The sequence below is a fragment of the Rhinolophus sinicus genome, chromosome 3 (genome assembly GCF_057876585.1).
Source record: "Rhinolophus sinicus isolate RSI-liver-muscle chromosome 3, RSI-T2T, whole genome shotgun sequence".
Classification (NCBI taxonomy): Eukaryota; Metazoa; Chordata; class Mammalia; order Chiroptera; family Rhinolophidae; genus Rhinolophus; species Rhinolophus sinicus.
In genome coordinates, this window is record NC_142503.1 from 166,232,659 (window position 1) to 166,258,582 (window position 25,924).

A 25,924-nucleotide genomic window follows, 5' to 3' on the forward strand; every position below is an offset into this window, starting at 1 on the left:
TCTTCTAGAGAATTTTTATTCATATGTAAGCCAATATCATTTATAAAGCATTTAAAAATGCTAAACTATATTTCTATTACAGAAGAAAATAAATTCTAATACTTTTGATGCGGAAGAATTACTACTTGAATAGATTTTAAGTAATTTTTCTTTTGGTTATGTTAAGGATGAACTGGCAAGGAATGATTATGAACAAAAGAGATTTGATCAGAAGAATCAAAGGACCAAGAAAACTTACAATTTGAGGAAAGATATTAAAACCAATAAGCAAGACAAAACAGTAAATAATTCTGTAATTCCAAAAAAGCATTCTCAAAAACAAAAAGAGGAGTATTTTAGAAATCTACCTGTGAGGAGCATGCCTGCTTCAAGCTTACAGAAAGAGACAAAAGAAGTAAGATCCTACTCTGCTTTTGTGGCATAAATGTTACATTGTTACTGATTATTTCCTTTATGATATAAATAATGAAGTGAATATGAAAATGTTAAAAATAGGAAAGACTATACAAATATAAACTATCTTTAAATTATTGATTTTTAGTGTTTTGGATATCCATAATGTGGAAAGCACTGCACAAAATACATAATTCCTTCCTTCTGAGATCTCACACGTAGAATCGCAGTATTTTAGTTAAAGCAGGTATATCTAGAGGTCATCTAGTCTAAAAATTAGTAGTTCATGGTACTCAAAATTGTATTTCATCTTTGTAGTGTATATGTATGTAATATATTATTTGTTTAGTGCCTAGTGATTATGAGGTATGGTACTAGATGCTACGGAGGGAATGTTTTGGCTGCTCTAACTAGGCTGTAACTTTCTTACTACTAAACATGGATTTTGGGTCAGGTTAATAAAGCACCTAATTCAATGCTTAGCGCTTAGTAGATATTCAATAAATGCTACTTTTCTGTGGCATTTAGATTATGATTGAAGTGGTGGCATCAGGAATGTAGAAAAGCATTTAAAAGCTTCATTTATGGTTATTGTACTTGAATGTAATATATAAAATGTATCTAAACCTTACTTTTGGCACTGAAACTATTCTTAGTAGTGTAAGAATCTTCATGTTTCTTGGGTGGATGATTTTTATATTTAATTTTCATGCTTTTGAAAACTATAAAACTTTCAAACTATAGCTTGAAAACTATATCCAGAATTTAAAAGCCATTGAAAATAGAGGACTTTTCTGACCTGATCATTCTTATTATAGTACTTAAACGGGCAAAGGAAGCTTTAGAAAAATGAGATAAGTGTTTAATGATTATTGCTGGTGAGTTGAATAACTTTGTGTTCTTAGGATTTTTTGAAAGCAACAACGGTGACACAAGATGAAAATTGTATGTTACAAATTTATGGAAAACCAGTTTATCAGGGCCATCGTAGCACTCTTAAAAAAGGACCGTATCTCAGATTTAATTCCCCATCTCCTAAGTCCAAACCACAGAGACCAAAAGTAATAGAACGAGTTAAAGGTAAGTAACCTCATTTTTTTGTGGTAAACCTCATATTTTACGGCATGAGTTAAATATATAAAGTTTAATTTTTGCTTTTATTATAAATACAGATGAAATTATATAAGGTTAGGGATGGAAAAAAATTCCTTCTAAAAGAGTAGAAAAAAATAGACCTGACTCAAGGCACAAGGTAGGACTAAATGGGGAAAAAATAGGATTAGATGGTATCTAATAGATAAAGCGTGGTAAAATTTGCATTTATGAGATGATGAGTCTTGAACAATTTAAACCATAATCTAGGGAAAGTAGACATTTTCTTGAAGACATTGGTCCATCTTATTCTTTATGAACAAAAAGGTCAGCCATATGCTGTGTATTATTATAAAAGTGCTTATGTTTGTTCTCAAAGAGCCATAGGTAGCAAAAGTGAAAAATTTTTATGATACTTTTGTACACAACTGAAAGTATCTTCACTTATCACTGTGTGTTTTGACTCACAGCTACCACATCACTAGTATTTTTAAATATAACTGTTGGAAAGTTTTATTGGAACATAGCTACCCTCATTTATTTATGTATTGTCTACGACTGCTTTCATGTTACAATGGCAGAATTGAGATGTTGCAATGGAGGCCACATGGCCCGCGAGACTAAAATATTTACTAACTAGCTATGTAAGAAAAAGTTTGCCAACCCCTGGTTTCTTTGTTACTTCTATTTGGGGGCACTGTAACTTTATTATATAGAAGGAGATCTTTCTGTGAAGAAGAGTTGTGTATTTCTAGATGTCTGGATAATAGATATTCAAACAATATTTAAAAATATCCGATGGTTATTACAGGCACTAAAGTGAAGTCAATAAGAACACAAACTGATTTTTATGTAACAAAACCTAAGAAGATAGATTCTAAACTGAAACATTCTGTTACTACGCTGCCTCCTGGTGATCAGCAGTATTTGTTCAGCCCAAGCAGAGAAATGCCTACTCTTTCAGGTACACTGGAAGGTCATCTGATTCCGATGGCAATTCTTTTAGGTAAGATCCAACACAATATAGAGGGTAAATTTAAAATTCTCATTAGCAGTAGCAGAACTTACAGAATGGTGCTGACACAATCGTCACCTACCTTTTCCTTTATTGTTTATCTTGGTGGATAGGGCTTCAGAATGGGTAATAACACTCTTTGACATGATGGGTTTCTGCTATAGTTTCACTCATAGGAAACATCCGTTTGGTATTATAAAATACATTGCTGTAGATGAAATGAAATTTTTAAAATGTTTAGACGTGTCACAGATATTCATTAAATTAAAGAATTCAAGAATTTTGATGCGTGTAATATCCTCCTGTCTTAGGGGAAGTACTTAAAAGTACCTTTTATGTACTTTTGAACTATTTGCTGTGATAAGCAAATATTGTGTGGTTGTGTATTTTAAGCCAAGAGTTGGTTATTTACTTATTTGGGGTCTCTCAAGCTCATCATTGTAAAAATTGTTTAAATCGTTTTTGCTTTCACTAGCTCTTCAAATCTAGTTAGCTATTTTTTTCTTTTAGTGCCATTGCTATTTTCCCTTAACTTGGATGACTAATTTAAATACTAATATTTTTCAACATGAGAGAATTTTTATTTTTATTTTTTATTTTTATATTAAATATATTAAATTATATTATATAATAAATAATAAATTATATTAAATATATTTTATATTTGTTTTAATTTTTTATATTATGGGTTAATGGCATGTCAGTTTGGTAGCTAATGTCTGTTCAAACATGCTTTCCACTAATATAATAGCTAATACTTATAAAGTCCTTACTGTGTGCCAGGTACAGATCTAAGCACCTTACAGATATTAATTTATTTAATCAACCTTATAAAACACATGGTAATATACCAATTTTATAGATGAATAAACCAAGACACAGAGGAGTTAAGTAATTTGCCAAAGGCTACATACTTAGAGTGGAGCCAAGATTCAAAACCAGGCCGCCTCGCTTTATATAGAGTCTGTGCTTTTAATGAGTGCACTGTATTGTCCCTCTTTACTTGGAAATACAGGAAACAAGTTGAGCTTTTGAAGTGAAAACTAACAAGTTTTTGACAGCTATGATAGTTAACAAATAGTTGCCCTACCTGCTGTTTTTTTGGTAGTCGAACAATATTTTGTTGTTGGTTTCATTTCTGTTCATTGTTGCTCTATGAAGATTTGAAAATAAAAACAATACAATATAATACAATACATTTTAGCCTTGGCAAATTATGTGTTTCTAAACCTGTTTCCCCAACTGTAAAATGTGGATAATATACCTCATAGGATTATTTTAAGGATTAAATTAGATAGTGTATGTGAAGTGTGTAGTACATATGAGTGCCAAATAAATCAGTCATTGCTGAGAGGATGACATGGTATGTTGACAATGGTGATGATAGAAGGAATGGTGATTGCAGATAGTATTTTCCTCTTAGATGACAATTCAGCCGTAAAGATCTAGGTCGTGTATTAGATTTTTCCCTTTATTTCTGGAAAGGTTGACTCATTTTCTCCTCCAAACTTTTTAGGACAAACCCAAAGCAATAGTGATTCCATGCCACCTGCCGGAGTAATTGTAAACAAGCCACACCCTGTAACAGTGACTACTTCTATTCCTCCATCAACTCGAAAAACAGGAACTGAAGTAAAGAAACCTAACATAGCAGTGGTAGAAATGAAGTCAGAAAAAAAAGACCCTCCTCAGCTTACTGTACAGGTATGCCAGGGTGCATGAACAGAAATTTTTTAGGAATAAAATCTTTGGCTTAATTTTAGTACTTGAAATCGGTTGTTAAATTGCTTCATGAAAACTTTGTTTTCATTATGGGTTTTTCGTTCTTTAAAACTATGGTATTGGGCAGCCGGATGGCTGAATTGGTTAGAGCACGTGCTCTTAATAATGAGGTCACCAGTTCAATTCCCGCATGGGATGATGGGCTGTGCCCTCTGCAACTAGATTGAAAATGGCAACTGGACTTGGAACTGAGTTGTGCCCTCCACAACTAGATTGAAGAACAACAACTTGGAGCTGAGGGGTCCTGGAAAAAACAGTTACCAAATGAAAAACAAAACAAAACAAAAAACTATGGTATTAATGTGATGTATCTGTTGTATGAGTTAGCCACCTTTTCTAAGCCAGAGACTCATATCCAGGTGACTCAATTATATTCCAGAGGGAACAATTGAACAGTATAACTAAAAAAGACAATGTGTGTGACTTGTATAATTAATACTTTAGTCTTTATACAAACATATATAGGAAGACTGGAATGGAGAAAGGACTTATATGTGAAGATTAAATATTCAAGTAGTCAATTCTTCGTAAGTTAATGTGTAATTTAAGTGAAATTGCAATTTATAAAAAAACAACTATGACCTTTTTAAAAAAACCTGACTTGAAGATCATTTTGATATTTGAAGAAATAGAGTTTAGAAAAGAAAGTGTTTTGGTACTGATCCTATATAAAAAAATATTTCAGAAATTGTGTTGATTATTTAAAACAGAATGTAATATGTGATAGATAAATCAGTGGGAAATAGGATTCTTGTAAATGGAATAATGTATGTTATAATTGATTAGCAATATGAAAAACAGATCAGTTTTAGACTCTGAAACTCCTACTACTGTACAGCAAACGAGTTCCAAGTAGGCAATAAGCTAATGTGTAACTACAAAATGGAAAAATATCGAAGAATTAGAAGATAATTGCATGGAATCTTTATTAAAGCTGAAACTGCGTCTGAATATGAGAGGAGAAAACTTAGATATGATAGAAAAATAGATTTGAATCTATAAAATCTAAAACAAATACGTAAAAATTCCTTGATAAAAAGGAAAACAACACATAGTGAGCACATATGAAAGGAATATGGTAAAAAGGATTAATTTTTAAATATAAAAACCTTCATAAATTAATAAGAAAACATAGATGCAAATCCAGAAGTATTCAAAGAACATGCCTCTACAGAGGAGGGAATACAGTTTACAAACAAGCAAACTGAATAATTTAAATCTTGCTAGTTACCAAGGTACTACAAATTAAAATAATATACCTCCATTTAAAAACTGTTACTGATGAAACAATTATATTGTCTAATTTCGGTGAAGGTTGGGTAAAACTTATAATTGATTACACTTTTGATGATGTAGATAGAGATCATTTGGATTTCATTTTGGCGATAATTACCAAGAATCTTCAATATTCAAGCCCTGTGGCTCAAGAAGTTAATCTAATATCTATCTAGTATAATGAAATAATTTAAAGTTTAGGGAAACCAACCCTATACATGGGAAGAAGTTTTTTTGTAGTGATATATATATATATATAGGATATACCACGTGTTTCCCCAAAAATACGACCTAGCCAGATAATCAGCTCTAATATGTCTTTTGGAGCAAAAATTAATATAAGACCCGGTCTTATTTTACTATACTATAAGACCAGGTCTTTATAATATCCTATAATAATAAAGTATAGTATAATATAATATAATACTGGGTCTTATATTAATTTTTGCTCCAAAAGACACATTAGAGCTGATTGTCTGGTTAGGTCGTATTTTGGGGGAAACACGGCATATATGTATTATGGAAATACTAGGAATGTCCTAAATGTTTACCAACAGAAAAATGATTAAAGAATTAAGGCATGTATATTTGTTAAAATATTATAAATTCATTTAAAATATAATTATGAAGTCTACATGGAAGCATGATGACCTAATTACAATGAAAAATCAGGAATGAAACTATTTTATATTTTAGCTGTGCATAAGTGGATAGTAAAAAAGTAAAGGGAATAGTGAATATGAAGTTATCTCAAAATAGTAGGATTTTGTGTGTTCCCCATTTTCCAAGTTTTATAAAATATTCTTTCATTATTAAAAAAATTTGTTATCCATTAACTTTGCAATAAAAAGTTAGATATATGTTGTTGATACATAGTTTGATGAATAGTTGAGTCAAAATGATGAACAGAAAGCTGGATTTTGTGTTCTGTTTTAGGTATTACCCAGTGTAGATATTGACAGCATTTCAAATGGTAGTGCTGATGTCAGTTCATCCCTGCCTAGTCCCAAAGAATCATTTCTTCCTCCTGTCAACACCTGGATACAGGTATTATTTAGAAATTTATCATATAGTTTTGAGTAATGTCTGACTATTAATTCTAACTAATGTTATCCCATGCAAAGTCTTCCATTATAGTTATAATCCATTATAATAATTTAGGTTTTAAGGAAAAGATTCAAAATGAATCTGGAGTTGCTTATGAACTTGAAAAAGATACTTTGTTTAAGATCATTACATATTTTAAACATTCTGAAAGTGATAATCCTTAGTGTAACTTTTTGGTCTCTTAAGTTGTAAGACTCTCATATGTGAAGAAAGAATTTCTGTCTCTTTGGAAAAGAACCTTGATTTAAATGGGAATTAAATATAATATTTCTGAATGTGTATTTTATAGTGACGATTGGAGTTCATGTTTTGAGATGTTACTTTGTCATTATACTATTGACATAATGCAAAAATGTGCATTTCTTCCCAGTATTTATTTCCTATTGAGTAACAAAGTTATAACTTTACTACAAAGCAACATAGCACTGTAACTTTTCCCAGGTTTCATTTATTGAAAGCAAATTTGGTCATCAAGAATACAGTTTTAAGGAGAGGGAGAACACCAAGAATTTTTCACAGTCTGAAATAGTAAAATAGAACTGATCCAAAATGCATTTGTGCCTAGTTTAATTTTTCACTAATTTTATTCAACAGAAGTTTATGAAAACATATGATTACAAATAATAATTTTGGCCGGTTTATCATTCTGCTCTCAGGAAGAGGTTGTGGTGGTTTTTGGTGTCTACATTATGTCTATTGAGGTCTAGAGAATAATCTGTAAAAATAACTATTCTGTTTACCTTTCAGAATTACAGATTCTGTATCTGTCTTTTTGTGAGTTTGTGTATTTCTGTACTTAACATAACTACAGATATAAACACGTTATCTTTTTAATGTTTTTGTATTTTTCAATTACAGTTGACATACAATATTATATTAGTTTCAGGTGTACAACATAGTGATTAGATATTTATATAACTTACGAAGTGATCACCCTGATAAATCTAGTACCCACTTGGTACCATACATAGTTCTTACAATATTATTGACTGTATTCCCTGTGCTCTACTTTACATCCCCATGACTATTTTGTAACTACCAAGTTGTACTTCTTAATCACTTCACCTTTTTCACCTACCTCCTCAATCCTTCTCCCACTTGGCAACCATTAAAATGTTCTCTGTATCTATGTTTGTTTCTGTTTTATTAGTTTATTTTGTTCTTTAGATTCCACATATAAGTAAAATCATGGCATTTGTCTTTCTCTGTCTGACTCCTCTCAGCACAATACCCTCTAAGTCATCCATGTTGTTGGCAGATAGCATTTCATTCTTTTTTATGGCTGAGTAATATTCCATTGTATACATATGTACCACTTTTTCTTTATCCATTCTTCCATTGATGGACACCCAGGTTGCCTCCATATCTTGGCCATTGTAAACAATGCTGCAGTGAACATATGGATGCACATATCTCTTCAAAGTAGTGTTTTGGGTTTCTTCAGATAAATACCCAGAATTGGGATTACTGGATCCTTCTTTGTTTTTTGTGATAGTCTTTGTTTTGAAAATCTGTTTTGTCTTGTATAAGTATTGCTGCCTCCCTTAGCTTTTTGTTTGTTTCCATTTTCATGAAATGTCTTTTTCCATTTCTTTCCTTTCAGTCTGTGTGTGTCTTTCGATCTGAGGTGAGTGTCTTGTAAGCAGTACATGTAGGGGTCTTGTTTTCTTATCCATTGAGCCACCCTATATTTTGATTGGAGCATTTAATCCATTTACATTTAAAGTAATTGTTGATAGATATGTAGTTATTGCCATTTTATTCATATTTTTTATCTTTTTTTTCTTCTTCTTAAAGAAGTCCTTTTTAACATTTCTTGTAATACTGGTGTGGTAGTGATGAACTCCTTTAGCTTTTTCTTGTCTGGGAAACTCTTTATTTCTCCTTCGATTCTAAATGATAGCCTTGCCAATCTCGGTTATAGGTCCTGCTTTTGATCACGTTTAGTATTTCGTGCCAGTCCCTTAATGGTTATAAAGTTTCTGTTGAGAAATCAGCTGAAAGTCTTATGGGAGCTCCCTTGTAGGTAACTAACTGCTTTTCTCTTACTGCTTTTAAGATTTTCTCTTCGTCTTTAAGCTTTGGCGTTTTAATTATGCTGTGTCTTGGTGTGGGCCTCTTTGGGTTCATCTTGTTTGGGACTCTCTGCGCTTCCTGGGCTTGTATGTCTGTTTCCTTCACCAGGTTAAGGAAATTTTCCATCACTATTTCTTCAAATAGGTTTTCAATTCCTTGCTCTCTCTCTTCTTCTTTTGGTACCCCTATGATGTGAATGTGGTATGCTTGATGTTGTCCCAGAAGCCCCTTAAACTAGCCTCATTGTTTTGGATTCTTTTTCTTTTTGCTGTTCTCATTGGGTGCTTTCTGTTACCTTATCTTCTGATTCAGACCTCTGCTTCATCTAATCTACCATGGATTCCCTCTAATGTATTCTTTATTTTAGTTATTGTGTTCTTCATTTTTGACTTGTTCTTTATTGTGTTTTCTAGCTCCATTTTTATGTTTCCTATCTCATTGCTGAAGTTCTCACTGAGATCATTGAGCATCCTTATACCAGTGTTTTGAACTCTTGAGTCTGGTAGATTCTTTGTCTCCATTTTGTATGATCACTTTATCTTAACTCTAGGAGAGAAATCACAGAGTATCAATTGATCAATTGACTTAAATTGCATTGTTGGTGGAGTCCTTGACAGAAGAACTTATATCTGATCTTTTACAGCTATTGAAATGAGAACCTAATGGCTTTGGGGACTATCTTGGATTTCATTTACTAATGAAATCAATTCTGAATAGGATATTGAAATTAAAAAATAGAGTCATGTAATTACAAGCTTATGCTATGGGTGGAAATATGATAAATTATGTACAAATTAAAAAGACATTAAGCACAATAAAAACTTTCTGAAAATGCTTTCTTAGACTCCAGAATTTGCGAAGGTAGATGAAGAAGAGGTGAAGTTTCCAGGAACTAACTTTGATGAAGTAATTGATGTCATACAGGTAACAAAACTTAGAAACCATTTTCTCCCAGTATTTTTCCATGCGATAGACAAATGTACATATAGTGTGTTTGTGTATTTATATATACATTATAAATAATATAATACAACCTGTTTGAAATGCTGTTGATTAATTTGGAAGTGTTGGTTAATCCATCTACCTAAGTTCCCTGCCTATACTTGTCACTCAGTAAATGTTGAACAGATACATGAACATAATAGTTTTATTTTTATTATTACCAGGAAGAGGAAAAATGTGATGAAATTCCAGAATACTCTGAACCAATTCTGGAGTTTAACAGAAGTGCTAAAGTTATTTCTACGAAGTATAATGGCCCTCCGTTTCCGCCAGTTGCTTCTACTTTTCAGCCCACTGCTGATATTCTGGATAAAGTAATTCAGAGAAAAGAAACATTGGAAAATAGCTTAATTCAGTGGTGAGTTTACAGTGGTGTTGTTATTAACAGAATCATAGCAAATTTAAATCGAAAGTATTAAATTTTGGTTGAAAATCATCCTTGTTGCCTTCTATTTTTTAAAATTTTTCCCTTTGCTACAGTCACTGGAAACTGCTTGATGTAATGCTGAGGGTTTAACTAATTGTTGGAGGTATTGTTTCTGTCCTTGAATATTTGTACTTACACTGTTTATTATGGCAAAAGAGCCTATTGTTAAGTACCAAAAGCGTTACAAATGTACATGTTCTTTAATCCAGTGATTCACTTCTGGAGATTTATCCTAAGGAAATAATTACAGTTCTTCTACTAGGTCATAGATTACTTAGTATATAGGGAGCTTATTACAAACAAGCCACTGTTCTGTTTGTTACTTATATAAACTTAAAAATTTATTTATTTATTTATATAAACTTATGAACTCTATTTTTATCCCTATTTTTACCTGTGAGAAGCCTTAAGGAAATTATGGAATAAACTAAACTGAATATTAACACAGTTATCAAGATCAGGTTTAGAAGAATATTTAATGATGTTGAAAGATATTAATAATCCTGGTGTATAAACGAAGCAGAATACTAATGATTTAACCATGGCTTATGAGAACTCTTCAAGAAAAGTAAATGTGCATAGAAAAAAAAAAAAGGAACAACATATGCCAGATTGTTAACTGTGTTTATCCCTGAGTCTGGGGTTATGAGTGAACCTTATCTATTTTTACAACTTTTATGTATTTTCTGATTTTTCTATAATGAACATCTGTTACTTGTATAATAATTTTTAATCAATCTATTAGCTGCTCTAATGCACAGAAGCAATCTCCTATTGTGTTTCCCTTATCTGTCCCTTTCTCCTTCCCATTCTCCTTCCTAAAAATGACTTTGGAAATAAATTGTCTTTCTTTTGTAAGAGGAAAACTACGTACCTGTATTTTAGTCTATGTATTTATTCTTTGAAGGGAGGGCAGCGGGACTTCTCTTCTAGCTCTGCTCTTACGTGGTTTTGTATGTGTGCTTTCAGAGTAGGGAACCCAACCTTTTAGGTGTGTGATATGCTGGATAATCATTGACCTACACCTGATTATGAGTGTAGGAAGTCTGTTAATGTTTTCATTAGACTAACCTGAAAGATTTTGATTTTATGTGATGAACTATCTCCCACATGAAGACCTGTTTCATTTTCTTCTTTGAAAATTCAGTTTTCAGAATGACTGCGTTCATATTTAAATGTTTGTGACCATGGATAGTGGTTATTTTTTAGGGTGGTATTGCTAACATTTTATACATTTCAATCAAATTTAGGAATCCTTAACTTTTATCCCCTAGGGTAGAACAAGAAATAATGTCAAGAATTATCTCTGGGCTCTTTCCAATCCAACAACGGGCCATAGCTAATGTCAGTGTCTCAGCCAGTGAGGCAAGTGAACCATTGACTTCTGACGTTGGTAAGTGAATCTCTGACTTTTTTGTTGTTAAAAGACAAAATTTTCAGGTCATTGTGGATTTATATATTCTAGAGATCACAAAGTCCTGGGCTGACAAAAGATAAGCTCTGACTTCCAACATCACTTCCCAGTTCTTCTCTGTAGTGGAGGCCAGTTCTCCATCACCCTCTTATCTCACACTGCAGCATTCAACCTCCATCCCTCCCACCCCAAATCTCTCTATTATTTCCCATAGTACTTTGTATATATCTTTGTTATGATAACTATCATATTGTATTATGATTCGTTTACATACCTCTTTCACTCACGACACAATAAATTACTCAAGATTAAGGATGTTTCTCCTTTAGGGCCTAGCCCTTGATTTACACCTAATGAAAGTATAAGTATTCACTGAATGGATAAACAAGCCTCTTTCTTTATGGAGTCCACATCATTCTCTTCTTCTCCTCTTCTTTTTCTTCCTCCTCTTCTCTCTTCTCAACCTCCTTCCTTTTTCTTCCCCTCCCCCCCTTTTCTTCTTCCCCCTCCTTCTCCATCAGCGTTTTTGAGTTATAATTTACTTGCCATAAAATCACCAATGCTAATTATAAAGTTTGAAGTGTTTTGATAAATAAACATAGCTGTACACCAGCCACATGATCATGATATTGAAAAATATTTCCATCATCCAAAAAAATTGTTCCCTCATGCCACCGCAGTCAATTCTTAACCCCCTCCCATGCCCACCAGGCCTAACAGCCACTGATCTGCTTTCTATCACTGTATTTTTGCCTTTTCTAGGATCCTACATATATATTTGTAATCATACAGTACATAATCTTTTGCGTCTGTCTTATTTAGCATAATGCTTTGACAATCACCTTGTTGCATGTAGTAATATTACACTGTATGGATATAATTTGTTAATCCACTTAGTAGTTAACGGACATTTATAGTCTTTTAGTTTTGGGCTATTATAAATAAAGCTGTGATATGAATATCTGCAAACAAATCTCTTAGACACATCTTTTAATTTTTCTTGGTCATATAGTGAGTAGATGTTTAACTTTACAAGAAACTGTTAAACTTTTCCAACATGGCTATTCTATTTTGCATTCCAACCAACAGTGTATGAGAGATCCAGTTGTTCCACGTCCTCACCAACGCCTGGTGTTGTCAGTGTTTTTTATTATTCTGTCATTCTGTAAATGTGTTGTGATATCTCACTGTGTTTTGTTTCATTTTTTTTTTTTTTTTAATTGGGGAATATTGGGGAACAGTCTGTTTCTCCAGGGCCCATCAGCTCCAAGTCGTTGTCCTTCAGTCTAGTTGTGGAGGGCGCAGCTCAGCTCCAAGTCCAGTTGCCATTTTATCATCTTTTCTTTCTGCTATTTGAATAAAACTTTCCCCAAGTTTCTGTGCTCTGCCCTCTTTCTTTTCTGTTTTCCAGTCCCTTCCTGCCGTTACTTACCCTATGTCAGTTGATGACCCCAAAGCCACACATTGAGGCTGTCAACTTGCAGTTCTGTCTGTTGATGAATATTCCTACTTGATGTTCCACTGGCATCCCAAACTTGGCATGTCCAAAATGTATCTCATTTTTCTAACCAGACCTGCTCTTCCTTTGTTTCTATTTCTGTTAATAATATCACAATTTTTCAAGCACTCAATCTCCAAAACCTTGGAGTTACTGTTTATTCTATTTTCTTTTCTTTGGTTTTCTTCAGTCACCACCTAGTCACAGCCTACATCCTAGCTCCATACAATTTATTGTTGCACTTGATTAATTCTTCCTATTTAGTATAACTCAAATGTCTCCTCCACTGCTATACCATGTTTTCTTTCATCATCTCATTTTCTGAAGGAAAGAAAAAAATGACCAACAAAGATATGAAGACATTGATTTTTTTCTGGATGAAAATCTTAAAATTTCCAAATTGGGTATTTAGCTCCTATTCTGTTTAAAAGCATGTGCATTTACTTTTGTTTTGCCTATGTATGGATAGGAGGAGGCTTTGGGGCTTTTGGACAGAGATGTTCTGATTTTTGGTCATGCCCAAACAATGAATTATGGGAACGAAAAAGGAGACATAGTGACATATAATGTCGAATATAAATTTGGGATTGTGATAATCTTTGCTGTTGTAACTCCAGAGTAAATTACTTCTACTTATTCCTCAACAAGTGATCCCAAGCCATATCTTGTATACCCACGTGTTAGGGAATCCTGCATATTGCTGCCATAGTTGTACTACGTAAGGCATACTCTTTGGCGCAGTCACATCTCCATCAAGTTGTATAGGTCATTGTTTTCATGTTTTCCACACAAAGCTTTAGAAATACAGCCACTTTAAGTCTAGTAAAGTCTGTTAAGGAAGTTTTACTGAATTTTATGTACATTCATACATGTAAAATGTATACCCTATTTGGAAAATTAATATACCTATAGAGCTTCTGATATTGAGTACCTAAACTATTATAAACATTTGAAGAGGATTAACCTGTAATGTTAGTAAGGAAGGAGGGTTTGTCTTCATATTTGTAAAGCAGTTACCATTTCTCTAAAGTGCCCCCGCCATCCGTGTGTTTTGGCCAACATCTATCACAGGGTTTCCTGTTGCCAGTTCTCAGAAATGTGGATTGTTTTCAGATAGAACATTTAGTGTGGATGTAATTCCTTAAGTTCTGTGGTAGCGAAGAGGCCAGATAAATAAATTTTCATCTGTACGTTTTCCTTCTCTTTTTTGTTTGTTTAGAGAGGTTGTTCATTATGTAAATTACCATTTTATTCTCTTTCATACTAAGTAGATTTTGTATTTTCATTTTTATTCCTCCTCCCACCCCCTATATACATATGTTCTCATCTCTAAAATTTTAAGAATTAAGGTTTGACGTCAAGCATGTTTCGTACACACTTATTCTGAAGTTCTTTCATTTTGTAGTGGAAGGAACGAGCAATGGTGCCCTCCAGCTTTTTGTTGATGCTGGAGTTCCTGTGAATTCAGATGTTATTAGGCATTTTGTGAATGAAGCTCTTGCTGAGACCATTGCTGTCATGCTGGGTGACAAAGAAGCAAAGAAGCAAGGTCCTGTTGCTACAAGTGTTTCTGGGGATGTTTCAACAAGCAAAATGTACTTGCCGGTAGGTGTGACTCTCCTTTCATAATTTGGGCTCCTGGGGAACTTTTGATGCATTTATTAAAGAACAGTAAAATGGGCAGATTTTATGTTGGGTATCATAAGGTCATAGTTTGTGATTCTTTGTGGTTATGATTATAGTAACATTTTCCTCAGCATTTCATTTTAAGAACTTTTATATCCATAGAAAAGTTGAAAGTGTGAGACAATGAACATATACCCTTTACCTATATTTACCAATTGATAATATTTTAACACACTTTATCTATCTTTATATGTTATTATATTTCTTTAAAAATCATTTGAAAATTATAGATTGTCATGACACTTTACTTCTAAAACGATCAGCAATATCTCCTAACAACAATATACTTTCCTAGATAACCAAAATACCATTATTATAACCCCACAGTTTAACATTGATATGTTAATACTACGTTATATAGAGTCCACATTTGAATTTTCCCAATTATTTCAAAAATATCCTTTATAGCTTTTTTCCCCAAAAAAATTCAAGATAAAGCTAATGACCACACGTTGCTTTTGGTTATTATGTAAACTGATTATCTCTAGTCTTTAAAAGAAAATAATTTTAGGCACTTTTGTTGTTTGTGTAATAATCCTTACTGTTAAATAGAGTTTCTAATCTACTAACGTGGGGCAGGAAAAAACTGTCCTCTACTCTCAAGGTTCTTTTGGACGGTCTAATATTCAAATAGACATGAAACAGATTAATGAGAAAAGAACCAATTTAAACATACATGTGTATGGGAACTCCGCATACATGAGAGAGTCAGAAACCCCAAATGTATGAGAGGTTCAGAGACAGTGAGGGAAAATGGTTATATAAGACATTCAGAGCAAAGGAAATGCAGCTTGGGGCTTCAGGTCATTACAGGAAGGGCACTTGTTCAGTGATCAGTAGTTTGCCCTGCCACATAGGTAGGTTACCTCTGACAATCTTATGGGCAAGGCCCCAATTCAAGTTCTTCTAGGTAGTTAGGGGAGGGACAGAAGTTTCTCTTGAGCCTGCAGCTAAAGTTGCCTTTAGCTCAAAGTGATCTGCATGCTATAGAAGCACATCTTGGGGTGACTTGTTCTGAACCCTCACAATGGTAACATGAAATTATATAAAATCAAAATGTACTTTACTATCTGCTTAAAAATTCGTAGTCACTTCTGATCCTGTAGATCATCGAGACATCATTTTATATAGGTGAAACATTAAACTGACTCACTTGAGGCATAAATATAAAATTACAGCAATCTCCATTAAATTCAAATATGTAATGTAATTGGTGTAATGTGATTAGTGTGCAGAGATTTAGTACGTAGTTTTGGTCTACCCTTTATTAGGTCATTGGTAACTCATGCACTGCAGATGTTGTCAGGGTTATTGATTTCTGTATGCTGATTAATTTGTTTTCTGCCCATATACTGCCTATACTAACATGAGGGTAATTGAATGTAGAAAACTCAGTATAAATAGGCAGTATATATAATTCTTAAGAGCATGGACTTCGGAAGATCTAAATTTGAACCTCAGCTCTGTTAGTTTAGTCTCATCTGTATAATAGAGAAAAAATATTTAGAGTTTAAATGAACTTGGCTTTACCAAAATCTGCTTACTGAATACCTAGGAGGGCAAGCTCCTCTCCCCCACTGCCATATTGTTTCTCATCTTCAGAATCGTCATATCTTTCCTTGGCCTTATGATCTTGCAAATGTCCTTTAAAATTAGTTTTCAAGTTCCATAAAAGGTTTGTTTGGGATTTTCATGGGAATTAATCCAATTTTGATTGGTTTAGTTTGGGGAGAATTGACATCTTTATGATACTGTATATTCTTCGCCATCATATAAGATTTTGTGAAACATCCAATGAGATAATATATAAAAAGAGCTTAACCTAGTGCCTGGAACTTGATAAATATTCAGTAACTAATAAGTTAGTCATCATTATCCATTACCAATACTAGTAGGATACCTTCAAATCCTCTCATGATGATGAGTCAGTAAGCAGTAGTGTATTTGAAAACAGCGCTCTTATGATGCAATCAAGGAAAAAAAATACAGTGTATTTCTTTCATTTAAAAATCAAGGCTAAAAATATGCTAAGTATTAAGCAATGCTATAGAATTTCTAGTAATCTTCATGATTTTAAAATTGTGTATCAATTTGCAATTCATAATACAGAATAAAGGCTAATCACCCTATTATATAAAGATGTTTAAATGCAAAGAAAAGGACAAATAATGTATTTGAAAGATGGGAAAAAGACATATCCAGACAGGTCACACACAAAAAAAGAAATACAAATGTATATATACATATAAAGAGATAGTCAATCTCCCTAATAATAAGAAAAAAATCACTGAAATAAATCCCATTTTTACTTATGGGACTGGTAGCACTTTGTAAGTTTGATAACGCCATTGTTCAGCAGCCCTTGGGGAAATGGGAATTCTCATCCCTTCTGGTGTTAGTATAAAATAATACAACCCTATAAAGGGAAATCTGGCAATATGTATTAGCCCTTTATGGAACTATATTCCACACATAATCTACACATATAAATGACTTAAATCAAGATAATATTGTATTTGATAACGCTGGGGAAGGGAACTAGGTAGATAGGACATGGGTAAGAAAGGAGACCTAATTTTCACCATCATCCTTTTGTACCTTTTAAATTTTGAATCATTTGAATGATTACAATGACTTAACACATTGATTTTAAAGTGTTTACTGTTTTCTTTCCCAGTACTTTCTATCTCCATGTTGTCTTTATTTTATCACCCCCTACTTCTTCTTATCCTTCCATTGCTTTTTACAAGCTCTGTTCTTTTGTGCTAAAAGGCTGATTTTTGGTATTTTATCTATTAATTAAAATGCTTCCTTTCTGTTACCCAGATTACGTTTGGGTTTGAACTTCATCTGTGTCTGTTTAATCTTCTCCATGTTAAAACAGGCAGCCTTAGATTTCTTTGGGGCCTATTTCAGAAGCAGAATTCTTTCAGTTGTCCTAGACTTTCTACAGGCTAGTCTTGAAACTAATAGTTTAGAAGTTCAAGGGCTTCATTTCTTCCCCCTCCATTTAAATTCGGTTTAATCTGTGAATGAACTCACTTTATTGTTTCAAATTACATTTATTTGGGTGATGATAAGCACCATTTACCTATTTTTGTTCATTTATTTTAGGCAAGAGTGTGTACCCCAGTGGCTACTCCACAGCCGACTCCTCCTCGCTCACCTTCATCGCCTCCGAAGGAGCTGGTGTTGATCAAAACTCCAGATTCTTCTTCCTGTGATTCAGATCGTAATGTAGCTTTTCCTGTGAAGGAAATATTTGCTGAAAAAGGTAGACACCTTATTTCTATAACCCCGTTTTAATTTTAGCAACTATTAAATAAAATGTCATGGGTTCTATTATAAAATGTTTTATAGATTAGTATACATATATCTGCCTGTTGCTTACTAGGTTTTTTTTTCCTACATGCAAACTAAGGAATTTGTTGCCTCTTTCAAAAATATATAATCTAATAGACACTTAGACTACTTTTTAAGTTCATTTTGGTGTTAAAAGTGATGTCTTTCCAAGATTATTTTCTTATAGTTTACTAAATTAATTTGGGAATTTTTCCATTAGTGGCCATCATTATTAATTATTTATATGCCAAAATGTTGTGGGATTTCTGAAACAATGTATCTTGCCTTCCTATGGAGTTATTTTATCTTTTATCTTTTCTTTCTTTTAAAAAAAATCTTTAGGAAATGACATGCCGACTGTCACACTAGTTAATACTCCAACAGTTACCCCTGCTACTACACCTCCACCTGCAGCAGCTCTTACCCCAACTTTGTCAGAGATTTCCATTGATAAATTGAAGATATCGAGCCAGGAGCTTCCCAAGCCATGGGGTGATGGAGACCTGCCTTTGGAAGAAGAGAATCCTAACTCACTTCAAGAAGAACTTCACCCCAGAGCTATGTAAAGATAACATACTTACTTTTATAATAGTAACTGTACATGTCATCTGAAGTTGACTTATGTGACCCATTGAAAACATCAGAAATGATATCTGAAGCTTTATAAATCACAAGCTACTTTATAATTTAGTAGAGAGAAGTTTCATAAATTTTAAGTTTTTAAAGTTTTACCACATTTATTTATACCTTCAATTCTTTTTTCTTTAAACAGATTTTCTTGGGAACAGATTAAAATAAAGACATCTATCATATTGTTAATAAAATAGAAAAAGATTCCTTCCCAGTGTGAATCATTTACCATGATCACTGGACTTTTACAGTAGCATGTATCTCCATGTAGATTTAATTTGTGGATGGTAGAACTTTCAAAATGGTCTATAATTAAGTCATGCAGACAATTTGGGGAAAATAAATTTTATTAATTATAGTAGTGTAGATTATAGAAATACTTTGCTGAAGGAGACATAGTACCTTTGAGTCTGTTTTGAATATCAAAATTAATATAGGCCTTCAGTGACCTAATTAAGTTTAAAATATGTCTTTTTCTTCTTAGTGTAATGTCTGTGGCCAAGGATGAAGAACCTGAGAGCATGGATTTCCCTGCTCAACCTGTACCTCCAAAGCCAGTTCCCTTGATGCCGCTTCCTGCTAGCACCAAAACGCCTTCCCCCATACAGATGCCAAGTTCTGATTCCTCAACAATGGAGAGCAGCTTGAGCGTTACTGTCACTGAAACTGAAACTTTAGATAGACCCATCTCTGAAGGAGAGATTTTATTTGACTGTGGTCAGAAAGTGGCTCCCAAACGTAAGTTAACTTGTATCAATTGATTTCACTCGTTAGGTTCTGATAATTTCTAAGGGATGCTTAGATCTTGATAATTCCTAAGTAATACTTTTGTGTTTACAGTGTTTTTACTTTATCACAACACCAATTAATTGTAATAACTATTCAACATACAATAAAAAAGTGTTTTTACTTAAGTTTTAAGATTTAACATGGTCTAGTAGAAAGATATGGACCCTGCAAGTTAACTATTCTGGGCCTTAACCTCAGAAAGTAAAATCTCCCTTAGAGATCCCACCCTCAAGAATTGACATCACTCTTAATAGTTTGGGGTTTTACTTTCCAGTCTTTTCTTTTCTGTGCATATATATATATATATATATATATATATATATATATATATATATATATATATTTAAATAAAAACAATTCCTCAGCATTTATTGTCATCTGGTAATAACATAAGAGTAATCGGAGCAATATGAATAAATGTTTAAGAACTATGCTCCTAACAAAGGAGACCTAAAAACACAAACTGTATTGCCTTCTCAACAATTTCTCACTTCGTTAGTCATGTATTTTCTCCTTTAAAAATAATATCATACTATATATATATATATATATATATATATATATATATATATATATATTGTTTTTTTTTTTTTTTTTAAGATTTTATTGGGGAAGGGGAACAGGACTTTATTGGGGAACAGTGTGTACTTCCAGGACTTTTTTCCAAGTCAAATTGTTCCAAGTCAAGTTGTTGTCCTTTCAGTCTTAGTTGTGGAGAGCACAGGTCAGCTCCAGGTCCAGTTGCCGTTGCTAGTTGCAGGCATAGCCCACCATCCCTTGTGGGAGTTGAACTGGCAACCTTGTGGTTGAGAGGACGCTCTCCAACCAACTGAGCCATCTGGGAGCTCAGCAGCAGCTCAACTCAAGGTGCCGTGTTCAATCTTAGTTGCAGGGGGCGCTGCCCACTATCCCTTGCGGGACTTGAGGAATTGAACTGGCAACCTTGTGGTGAGAGCCCACTGGCCCATGTGGGAATCGAACCGGCAGCCTTCGGAGTTAGGAGCATGGAGCTCTAACCGCCTGAGCCACCGGGCCGGCCCTATATATTGTTTTCAAACCTGAATTTTTTAACCTAATAATATATTGGGGACATCTTTTTTTACTAATACATATAGCTCCACCTCATTTTTTTTTTTTTTTAAATCTGTGTGGTCTATTAAAACAGAGCCATAGTGGTGGGCATTTGGATTGTTTTCAGTGTTTCCATACTAAACTCTCCAATGAACATCCTTGCACATAAATATATCTTTGTGTACATATCTCATAACTTTCTTAGAATACATGCCTAGAAGTTGAATTGCTGAGTCAGGTTATGCAACTTTAAAATAGCGGTATATTGCCAACATGCTTTCCAGAAAGGTTAATCAGTTTTTAATCTTAATCAGTTTTAAATTACATCAATAGTATATAGGAGTGCCCCTTTCTCAATTTCATAGTTATAGTTGATATTTATAACTCTTTTGAATTTCTGACAAGCGGGTAGGTGAAACAAAAATTCATCTTTGTTGTAAAATGTCCTTTAAAAAAACTGGTGAGATTAACTTGTGATTTATTTTTCTGAACTCTGCCAATATTTTTATTGTATAAGTTTAAATGTAATGTGCTATGCCTTTATGGTCAGATTATTTACTAAATTTTTACATTTTAATATCTAGTTTTAGGAGATGGACTGTATCTGACAAACCTGAATGATAGCTTATCCAGTACGCTGCATGATGCCCACGAAATGGTAAGAAATGACTGACTCCACATTGAATTCTGACAAGCTTGATAAACTTCTTGCCATTAATCAGAGTTTTTTTCTCAAATATTTGAGTTATAGACATAAAATTTAATAAAATATCCATGAAGGATTTAAGGTTTCTTGCACATCTCTTTATTATAATTGTGAGAATGAAAAGAAAATTGTTAACCTCTAACTATTTTATGTTTAAACTCTAACTACTGTGGCTCCAGTAGTTGAAAAATGCAGTTACTGTAATTAGATAATGAAAGTCTAGCTCAGTGCAAATTGTCAATTGGATATGTTACCTTTATAATATTTCAGGCAGGACCTTAGCTGTTTAAACCAACTCTTTTATAATATATTTGTGTTTTCCCTATAACCGTGATTATAATTTCTTTGTGCTAAAAAACAATTGAATTCACTGGCTTAAAAAAAAAAATTCTGAAATAGGGCCCAGGGGCACTAATCCTTCCTAGTTATTGTCTAGTTCTATAGAAGAAAAAAGTAGCATTTAAAAGTTATCATATATATTTTCATAGATCTAATTTATTAAATAATATGGGGAAGGCATAAATGAGATGTCTTTATTTTCAGAGAGAAATTATACTAACAACATTTGGCCTACTTAATATGTCATTATGGCATCTTTATCCATTCTTAGAACTTTATGGGGCCAAAGCATGTTTAAGTTTGTTCAAAGAAAATAGCTCAGCTGAACCAGAGCTAAATTATAACATCTGTCTTTTTCTGCATTTGAAACCAGACTCTTAATTTCGGTATTTTTACTAAGCCTAAATCATGTATGCCACACATTTATAATAAAGTCAAATACAGAAGTATAATCTTGAAAAACTGGGAATAACTTGAAGTCATATTCCAGTAGGTATTTATCTGTATACAGCGGGAGGATAAGGATTTTAATCCAGAGTTAAGAAACTTTATCTCATGAAAAATAAAATACCTACGTCAAAAACTGTTAATAGAATTTAAAATCTTGTTAATACTAGAGGGTAAGGGGAGAGGGAGGTGGTAGATGAGGGTAAAGGGGATCAAATATATGGTGATGGAAGAACTGACTCTGGGTGGTGAACACACAATGGGATTTACAGATGATGTAATACAGAATTGTACACCTGAAATCTATGTAACTTGACTAACAATTGTCACCCCAATAAACTTTAATTAAAAAAAAAATCTTGTTAATACTTGTATTTACAAGAGAATCAAGTTTCTCTGACTCTTAGGTCCACATGGTCTCTCATTTTGGGGACAGTTCTATTTTGAGGCACCAAGAATCCGAGGCTGAGCGTTCCAGCGAGAGCTTTTGGGTACCTGCTCCCTAGCCAGCATCAGAGGTCAGCACAAAGGCAGAGGGACAGTTGAAGGTCTTACAGGTGCCTTCACATGTTTCTGCAGTTTTCCATTTCTGCTTGCGGTCCAGGTTGCATCATTACCACAGTGCTTTGCCTCGTTGCCCACTGTGGCCTGGCTTCGTGTACTGCACCAGTATGACGCTAGAAACCTGTGAGCCAAATATAAAACATTTGTGAATCCTTGTAACTCATTCACAGGACAGAGGGTTTAACTTTCATGTTTTTATAATAACTCTCCAGTGTAAATGTAACCAACTTGCTTTATATTATTATTTATATTGGAGGCAAATGTAAAGGGTTTTTAATATAGTCCAATGAGAACTAAATGAAAAGAGAGTCCGTTTTCTTTCCATAAAGTGCTAATGTGACCATTTTCATGATGACTGGTAAGTTTCATTAGTCATAAATTGAGAAAATGCAGTCGTTTGATACAATTTTTGGTTGTGCTAATTGTCTTTATGTTTCATTTAGGAAGATGATCCTCCTAGTGAAGGACAAGTGATTAGAATGCCCCATAAAAATTTTCATGGAGATGCAATTCTTTCTCTTCTTACGAAACAAAACCGGGAATCATTAGTTTCACAGCAAGCAGTCTATCATTCAGAGGTACTTTTTGACCTTAATTTTTTTTGGTAGATGCATACAGGAAAAAATAAAATACTTCTACTTTCAGTTAAAGCATGCTAATACTTCAACTTATTTAGGGTTCAGCCTTGTAGTAACTTTAACCTGGAATTATAGAGCTATAGAGTTTTACAGCTGAAAGGAATTTGGGCCATTTGTTCCAACCCTCTTGTTCTATAGTTGAAAAAAACTGAAGCCCTTTTAAGTGGCTTTATGAGAATCATTCATTATTTCTTCCTTTCCACCACCATTTACTGAGTGTTTGCTGTATGCCAGACACAACCTTGGAAAAGATAAAAAGATGAATGAGACAGGAGACAGGACTCCTACCTATAAGTAACTGAGAGTCATGTGGAGAGGAAAGGGCTTAATTACAGTGCAGTAACTGGTCAAATAGCTGTGTTTTATAAGTGTGTATGGATTCAGAGGAGGAAAAACTGCTTCAAGTTTGATGACATATCATATAGGATATGATATTGAGAGAAAATGTGTCTGCCATCGTACTAAACTTTGCCCAAGAGTCTCCAAGGGTTTCATGTTAATTGCAAAACAATCCTTTTCAATTAAAAGATGTTGAGGCAATTGGTATTCCTAAAGAAAAGTCAGATTAAGAGACTAAGGGGTGATAGAAATATATGGAGAAGAATTAGGGCAAGTTATAGAAAATCCTGAATGCTGGGCTAAGAAATTAGATTTTATTTTGTAGTCAGTAGAGTCATTGAAGATGTTACAGTAGTGATTTCTTCATATATTCTAGTAAAAATCCCCTTTAGTTGAAATTAAACTCCTTTTAAATGAGAAACATGAGAGCTTTTGGGTATTAGAATTTTTATTCTGTTCTTGATAAGTAAACGTATTAATTAGAATATCTCCAAATCACAAAATGTGGTAATGATTAGGTATCTAATTTTTAATACAGAAAAAAAATAGAAGTCTTAATTTTTTTAAGTTTTTTATTTCATATATTTGATAAGCATATTTGTACTTTTTTTACTTTTATACCTTTGCAGGGAAAGAACTTTATTAAACATCAGTTAAAGTAGTCGTCTTCAGTCTGCATACTTATAAAAAATGTAATTATTTGTATAGGGGTAATCTTTATATCACTTAAGGTATATCCTTCTCATCAGTTGTTTAACTATAAAGTTTACGCTAATAATTTAGGCAATTTTTATTAATGAAGAATGAGAGATAAATTTTCTGTCATTCTAATTTGAAGCTTTGTAAACAAGAGTATGTTGAGGCATTTAATATCTTAAAATTTTTCTCATGTTTTATTGGTATCTAATTTGAAGGTTAAAAAAATAGATAATGGTTGTTTAACTTCATACAAAAACAAGATATGAAAAAGAAAGCCTATGGCTAGGTGCCTCATTAAACTAACTTTTTAAACTTGCCTTTCATGTAGTGTGTATGTGGCATAATAAGCACTTTCTGAAATACCTTTGAGGAGTCCAGTGCTATGGATCATGCATGGTGTTTGACAGATATTTCCTGCTTTGGCTTGATTGTAATATAATGGTTTTAACAATTGTTTCTGTTTTCTACAGGACTTGGAAAGCAGTGTGGGAGAACTTAGCGAAGGACAAAGGCCCAGGCTGACAGCAGCAGCCGCAGTGAACATCTTCATGGGACCTTCTGTCCACATGCAGCAGCCTGTCGCTAATGCAGAGTCTTTGGATCAAAAATGTGCTCTGAAGCCATTATCTCAGCAATTTGACATGGTTACAGGTATACACCAAAATATTTGCTTCTTGATGCATCTATTAGAATTTTCACTTTGAATCCCATCGTACTTTCTTTGTGCTGTTTCCATGCTGAATGCTATATTCTGTTTTATGTTATTATTTATAGTGTTCCTAATCTGAATTGAGAAAAGCATAACTATTTTCAGGTGGAAACATGCAAACTTTCTTTATTAAAAAGGGTCTTTATAACTGAAAGTTTGGTAACAGCTTTTTCGTGGTATACATAGCAGTGTTTCCCCGAATGGGATTCATTTATCAGTGTTGGTACATGAACCCCTGGGTGGGTGATGCATGAGATAATGTTAGTAATATGTATATATACACTTAAAGTTTTTTCATAGCGATACAGTTATGTTAATATATACTGAAAAAATATAGCTAGCCCATCAAAACTGTGACATAGTACTTGTTTAGGACAAGGGTAAATTAGCTAGTGCTGTAGAAATTCACTCTTCACACTGTATGAATTTCTGACTCTGTGCTCAGTGCACTCAGGACTATTTTAGAACTTCGTTACTTAAACTTTCTGCTGTAACACTTTAGGAATAAGAACAAAATAGAAAATGCCAATCATTAGCATATGTAGTTGATTCTCGTTATCTGCAGTACATTTATGTGCTAGAGTCTCTGAAGGAAAATACAGGGTTAGGTTCCTATGAACCTCTGATCATAAAATTTGTGTCAGTTGATTAATTACATAGCCTTGTTTTATGTGTGTTTCTATTTAAAGACACTTATTTAATATAGATTGTTGATTCATTAACATTGAATTCAGGGCCATCAGCACTATAACTCATGCCTGAATGAAGCTTATTTAACACGTGTATTTTTTCTGTAAGGCCCTTCTTGCACTTGGAACACTAGAGAGCACTTCAGCACTATGTTTGGGGGCCATTTTAAAATAGCAGAATCACCACCAAAATGT

At 33.4% G+C, this 25,924-nt stretch overlaps 1 protein-coding gene across 8 annotated transcripts in view; it reads left to right on the forward strand.

The window, feature by feature from the left end:
- Window positions 1–25,924, forward strand: part of KIAA0586 (KIAA0586 ortholog) — a 99,279-nt gene that overhangs the window by 31,241 nt on the left and 42,114 nt on the right. For all 8 annotated transcript variants that reach the window (XM_088797352.1, XM_088797350.1, XM_088797353.1 and 5 more), the window contains exons 14-28: window positions 167–394; window positions 1,299–1,473; window positions 2,297–2,491; window positions 4,017–4,204; window positions 6,494–6,604; window positions 9,584–9,664; window positions 9,907–10,100; window positions 11,444–11,562; window positions 14,487–14,686; window positions 17,882–18,041; window positions 18,452–18,671; window positions 19,224–19,477; window positions 21,184–21,257; window positions 23,099–23,233; window positions 24,802–24,982. In XM_088797352.1, coding sequence (XP_088653478.1) covers window positions 167–394; window positions 1,299–1,473; window positions 2,297–2,491; window positions 4,017–4,204; window positions 6,494–6,604; window positions 9,584–9,664; window positions 9,907–10,100; window positions 11,444–11,562; window positions 14,487–14,686; window positions 17,882–18,041; window positions 18,452–18,671; window positions 19,224–19,477; window positions 21,184–21,257; window positions 23,099–23,233; window positions 24,802–24,982 — 2,515 coding nt within the window. The remainder of the gene's footprint in view (window positions 1–166; window positions 395–1,298; window positions 1,474–2,296; window positions 2,492–4,016; window positions 4,205–6,493; window positions 6,605–9,583; window positions 9,665–9,906; window positions 10,101–11,443; window positions 11,563–14,486; window positions 14,687–17,881; window positions 18,042–18,451; window positions 18,672–19,223; window positions 19,478–21,183; window positions 21,258–23,098; window positions 23,234–24,801; window positions 24,983–25,924) is intronic.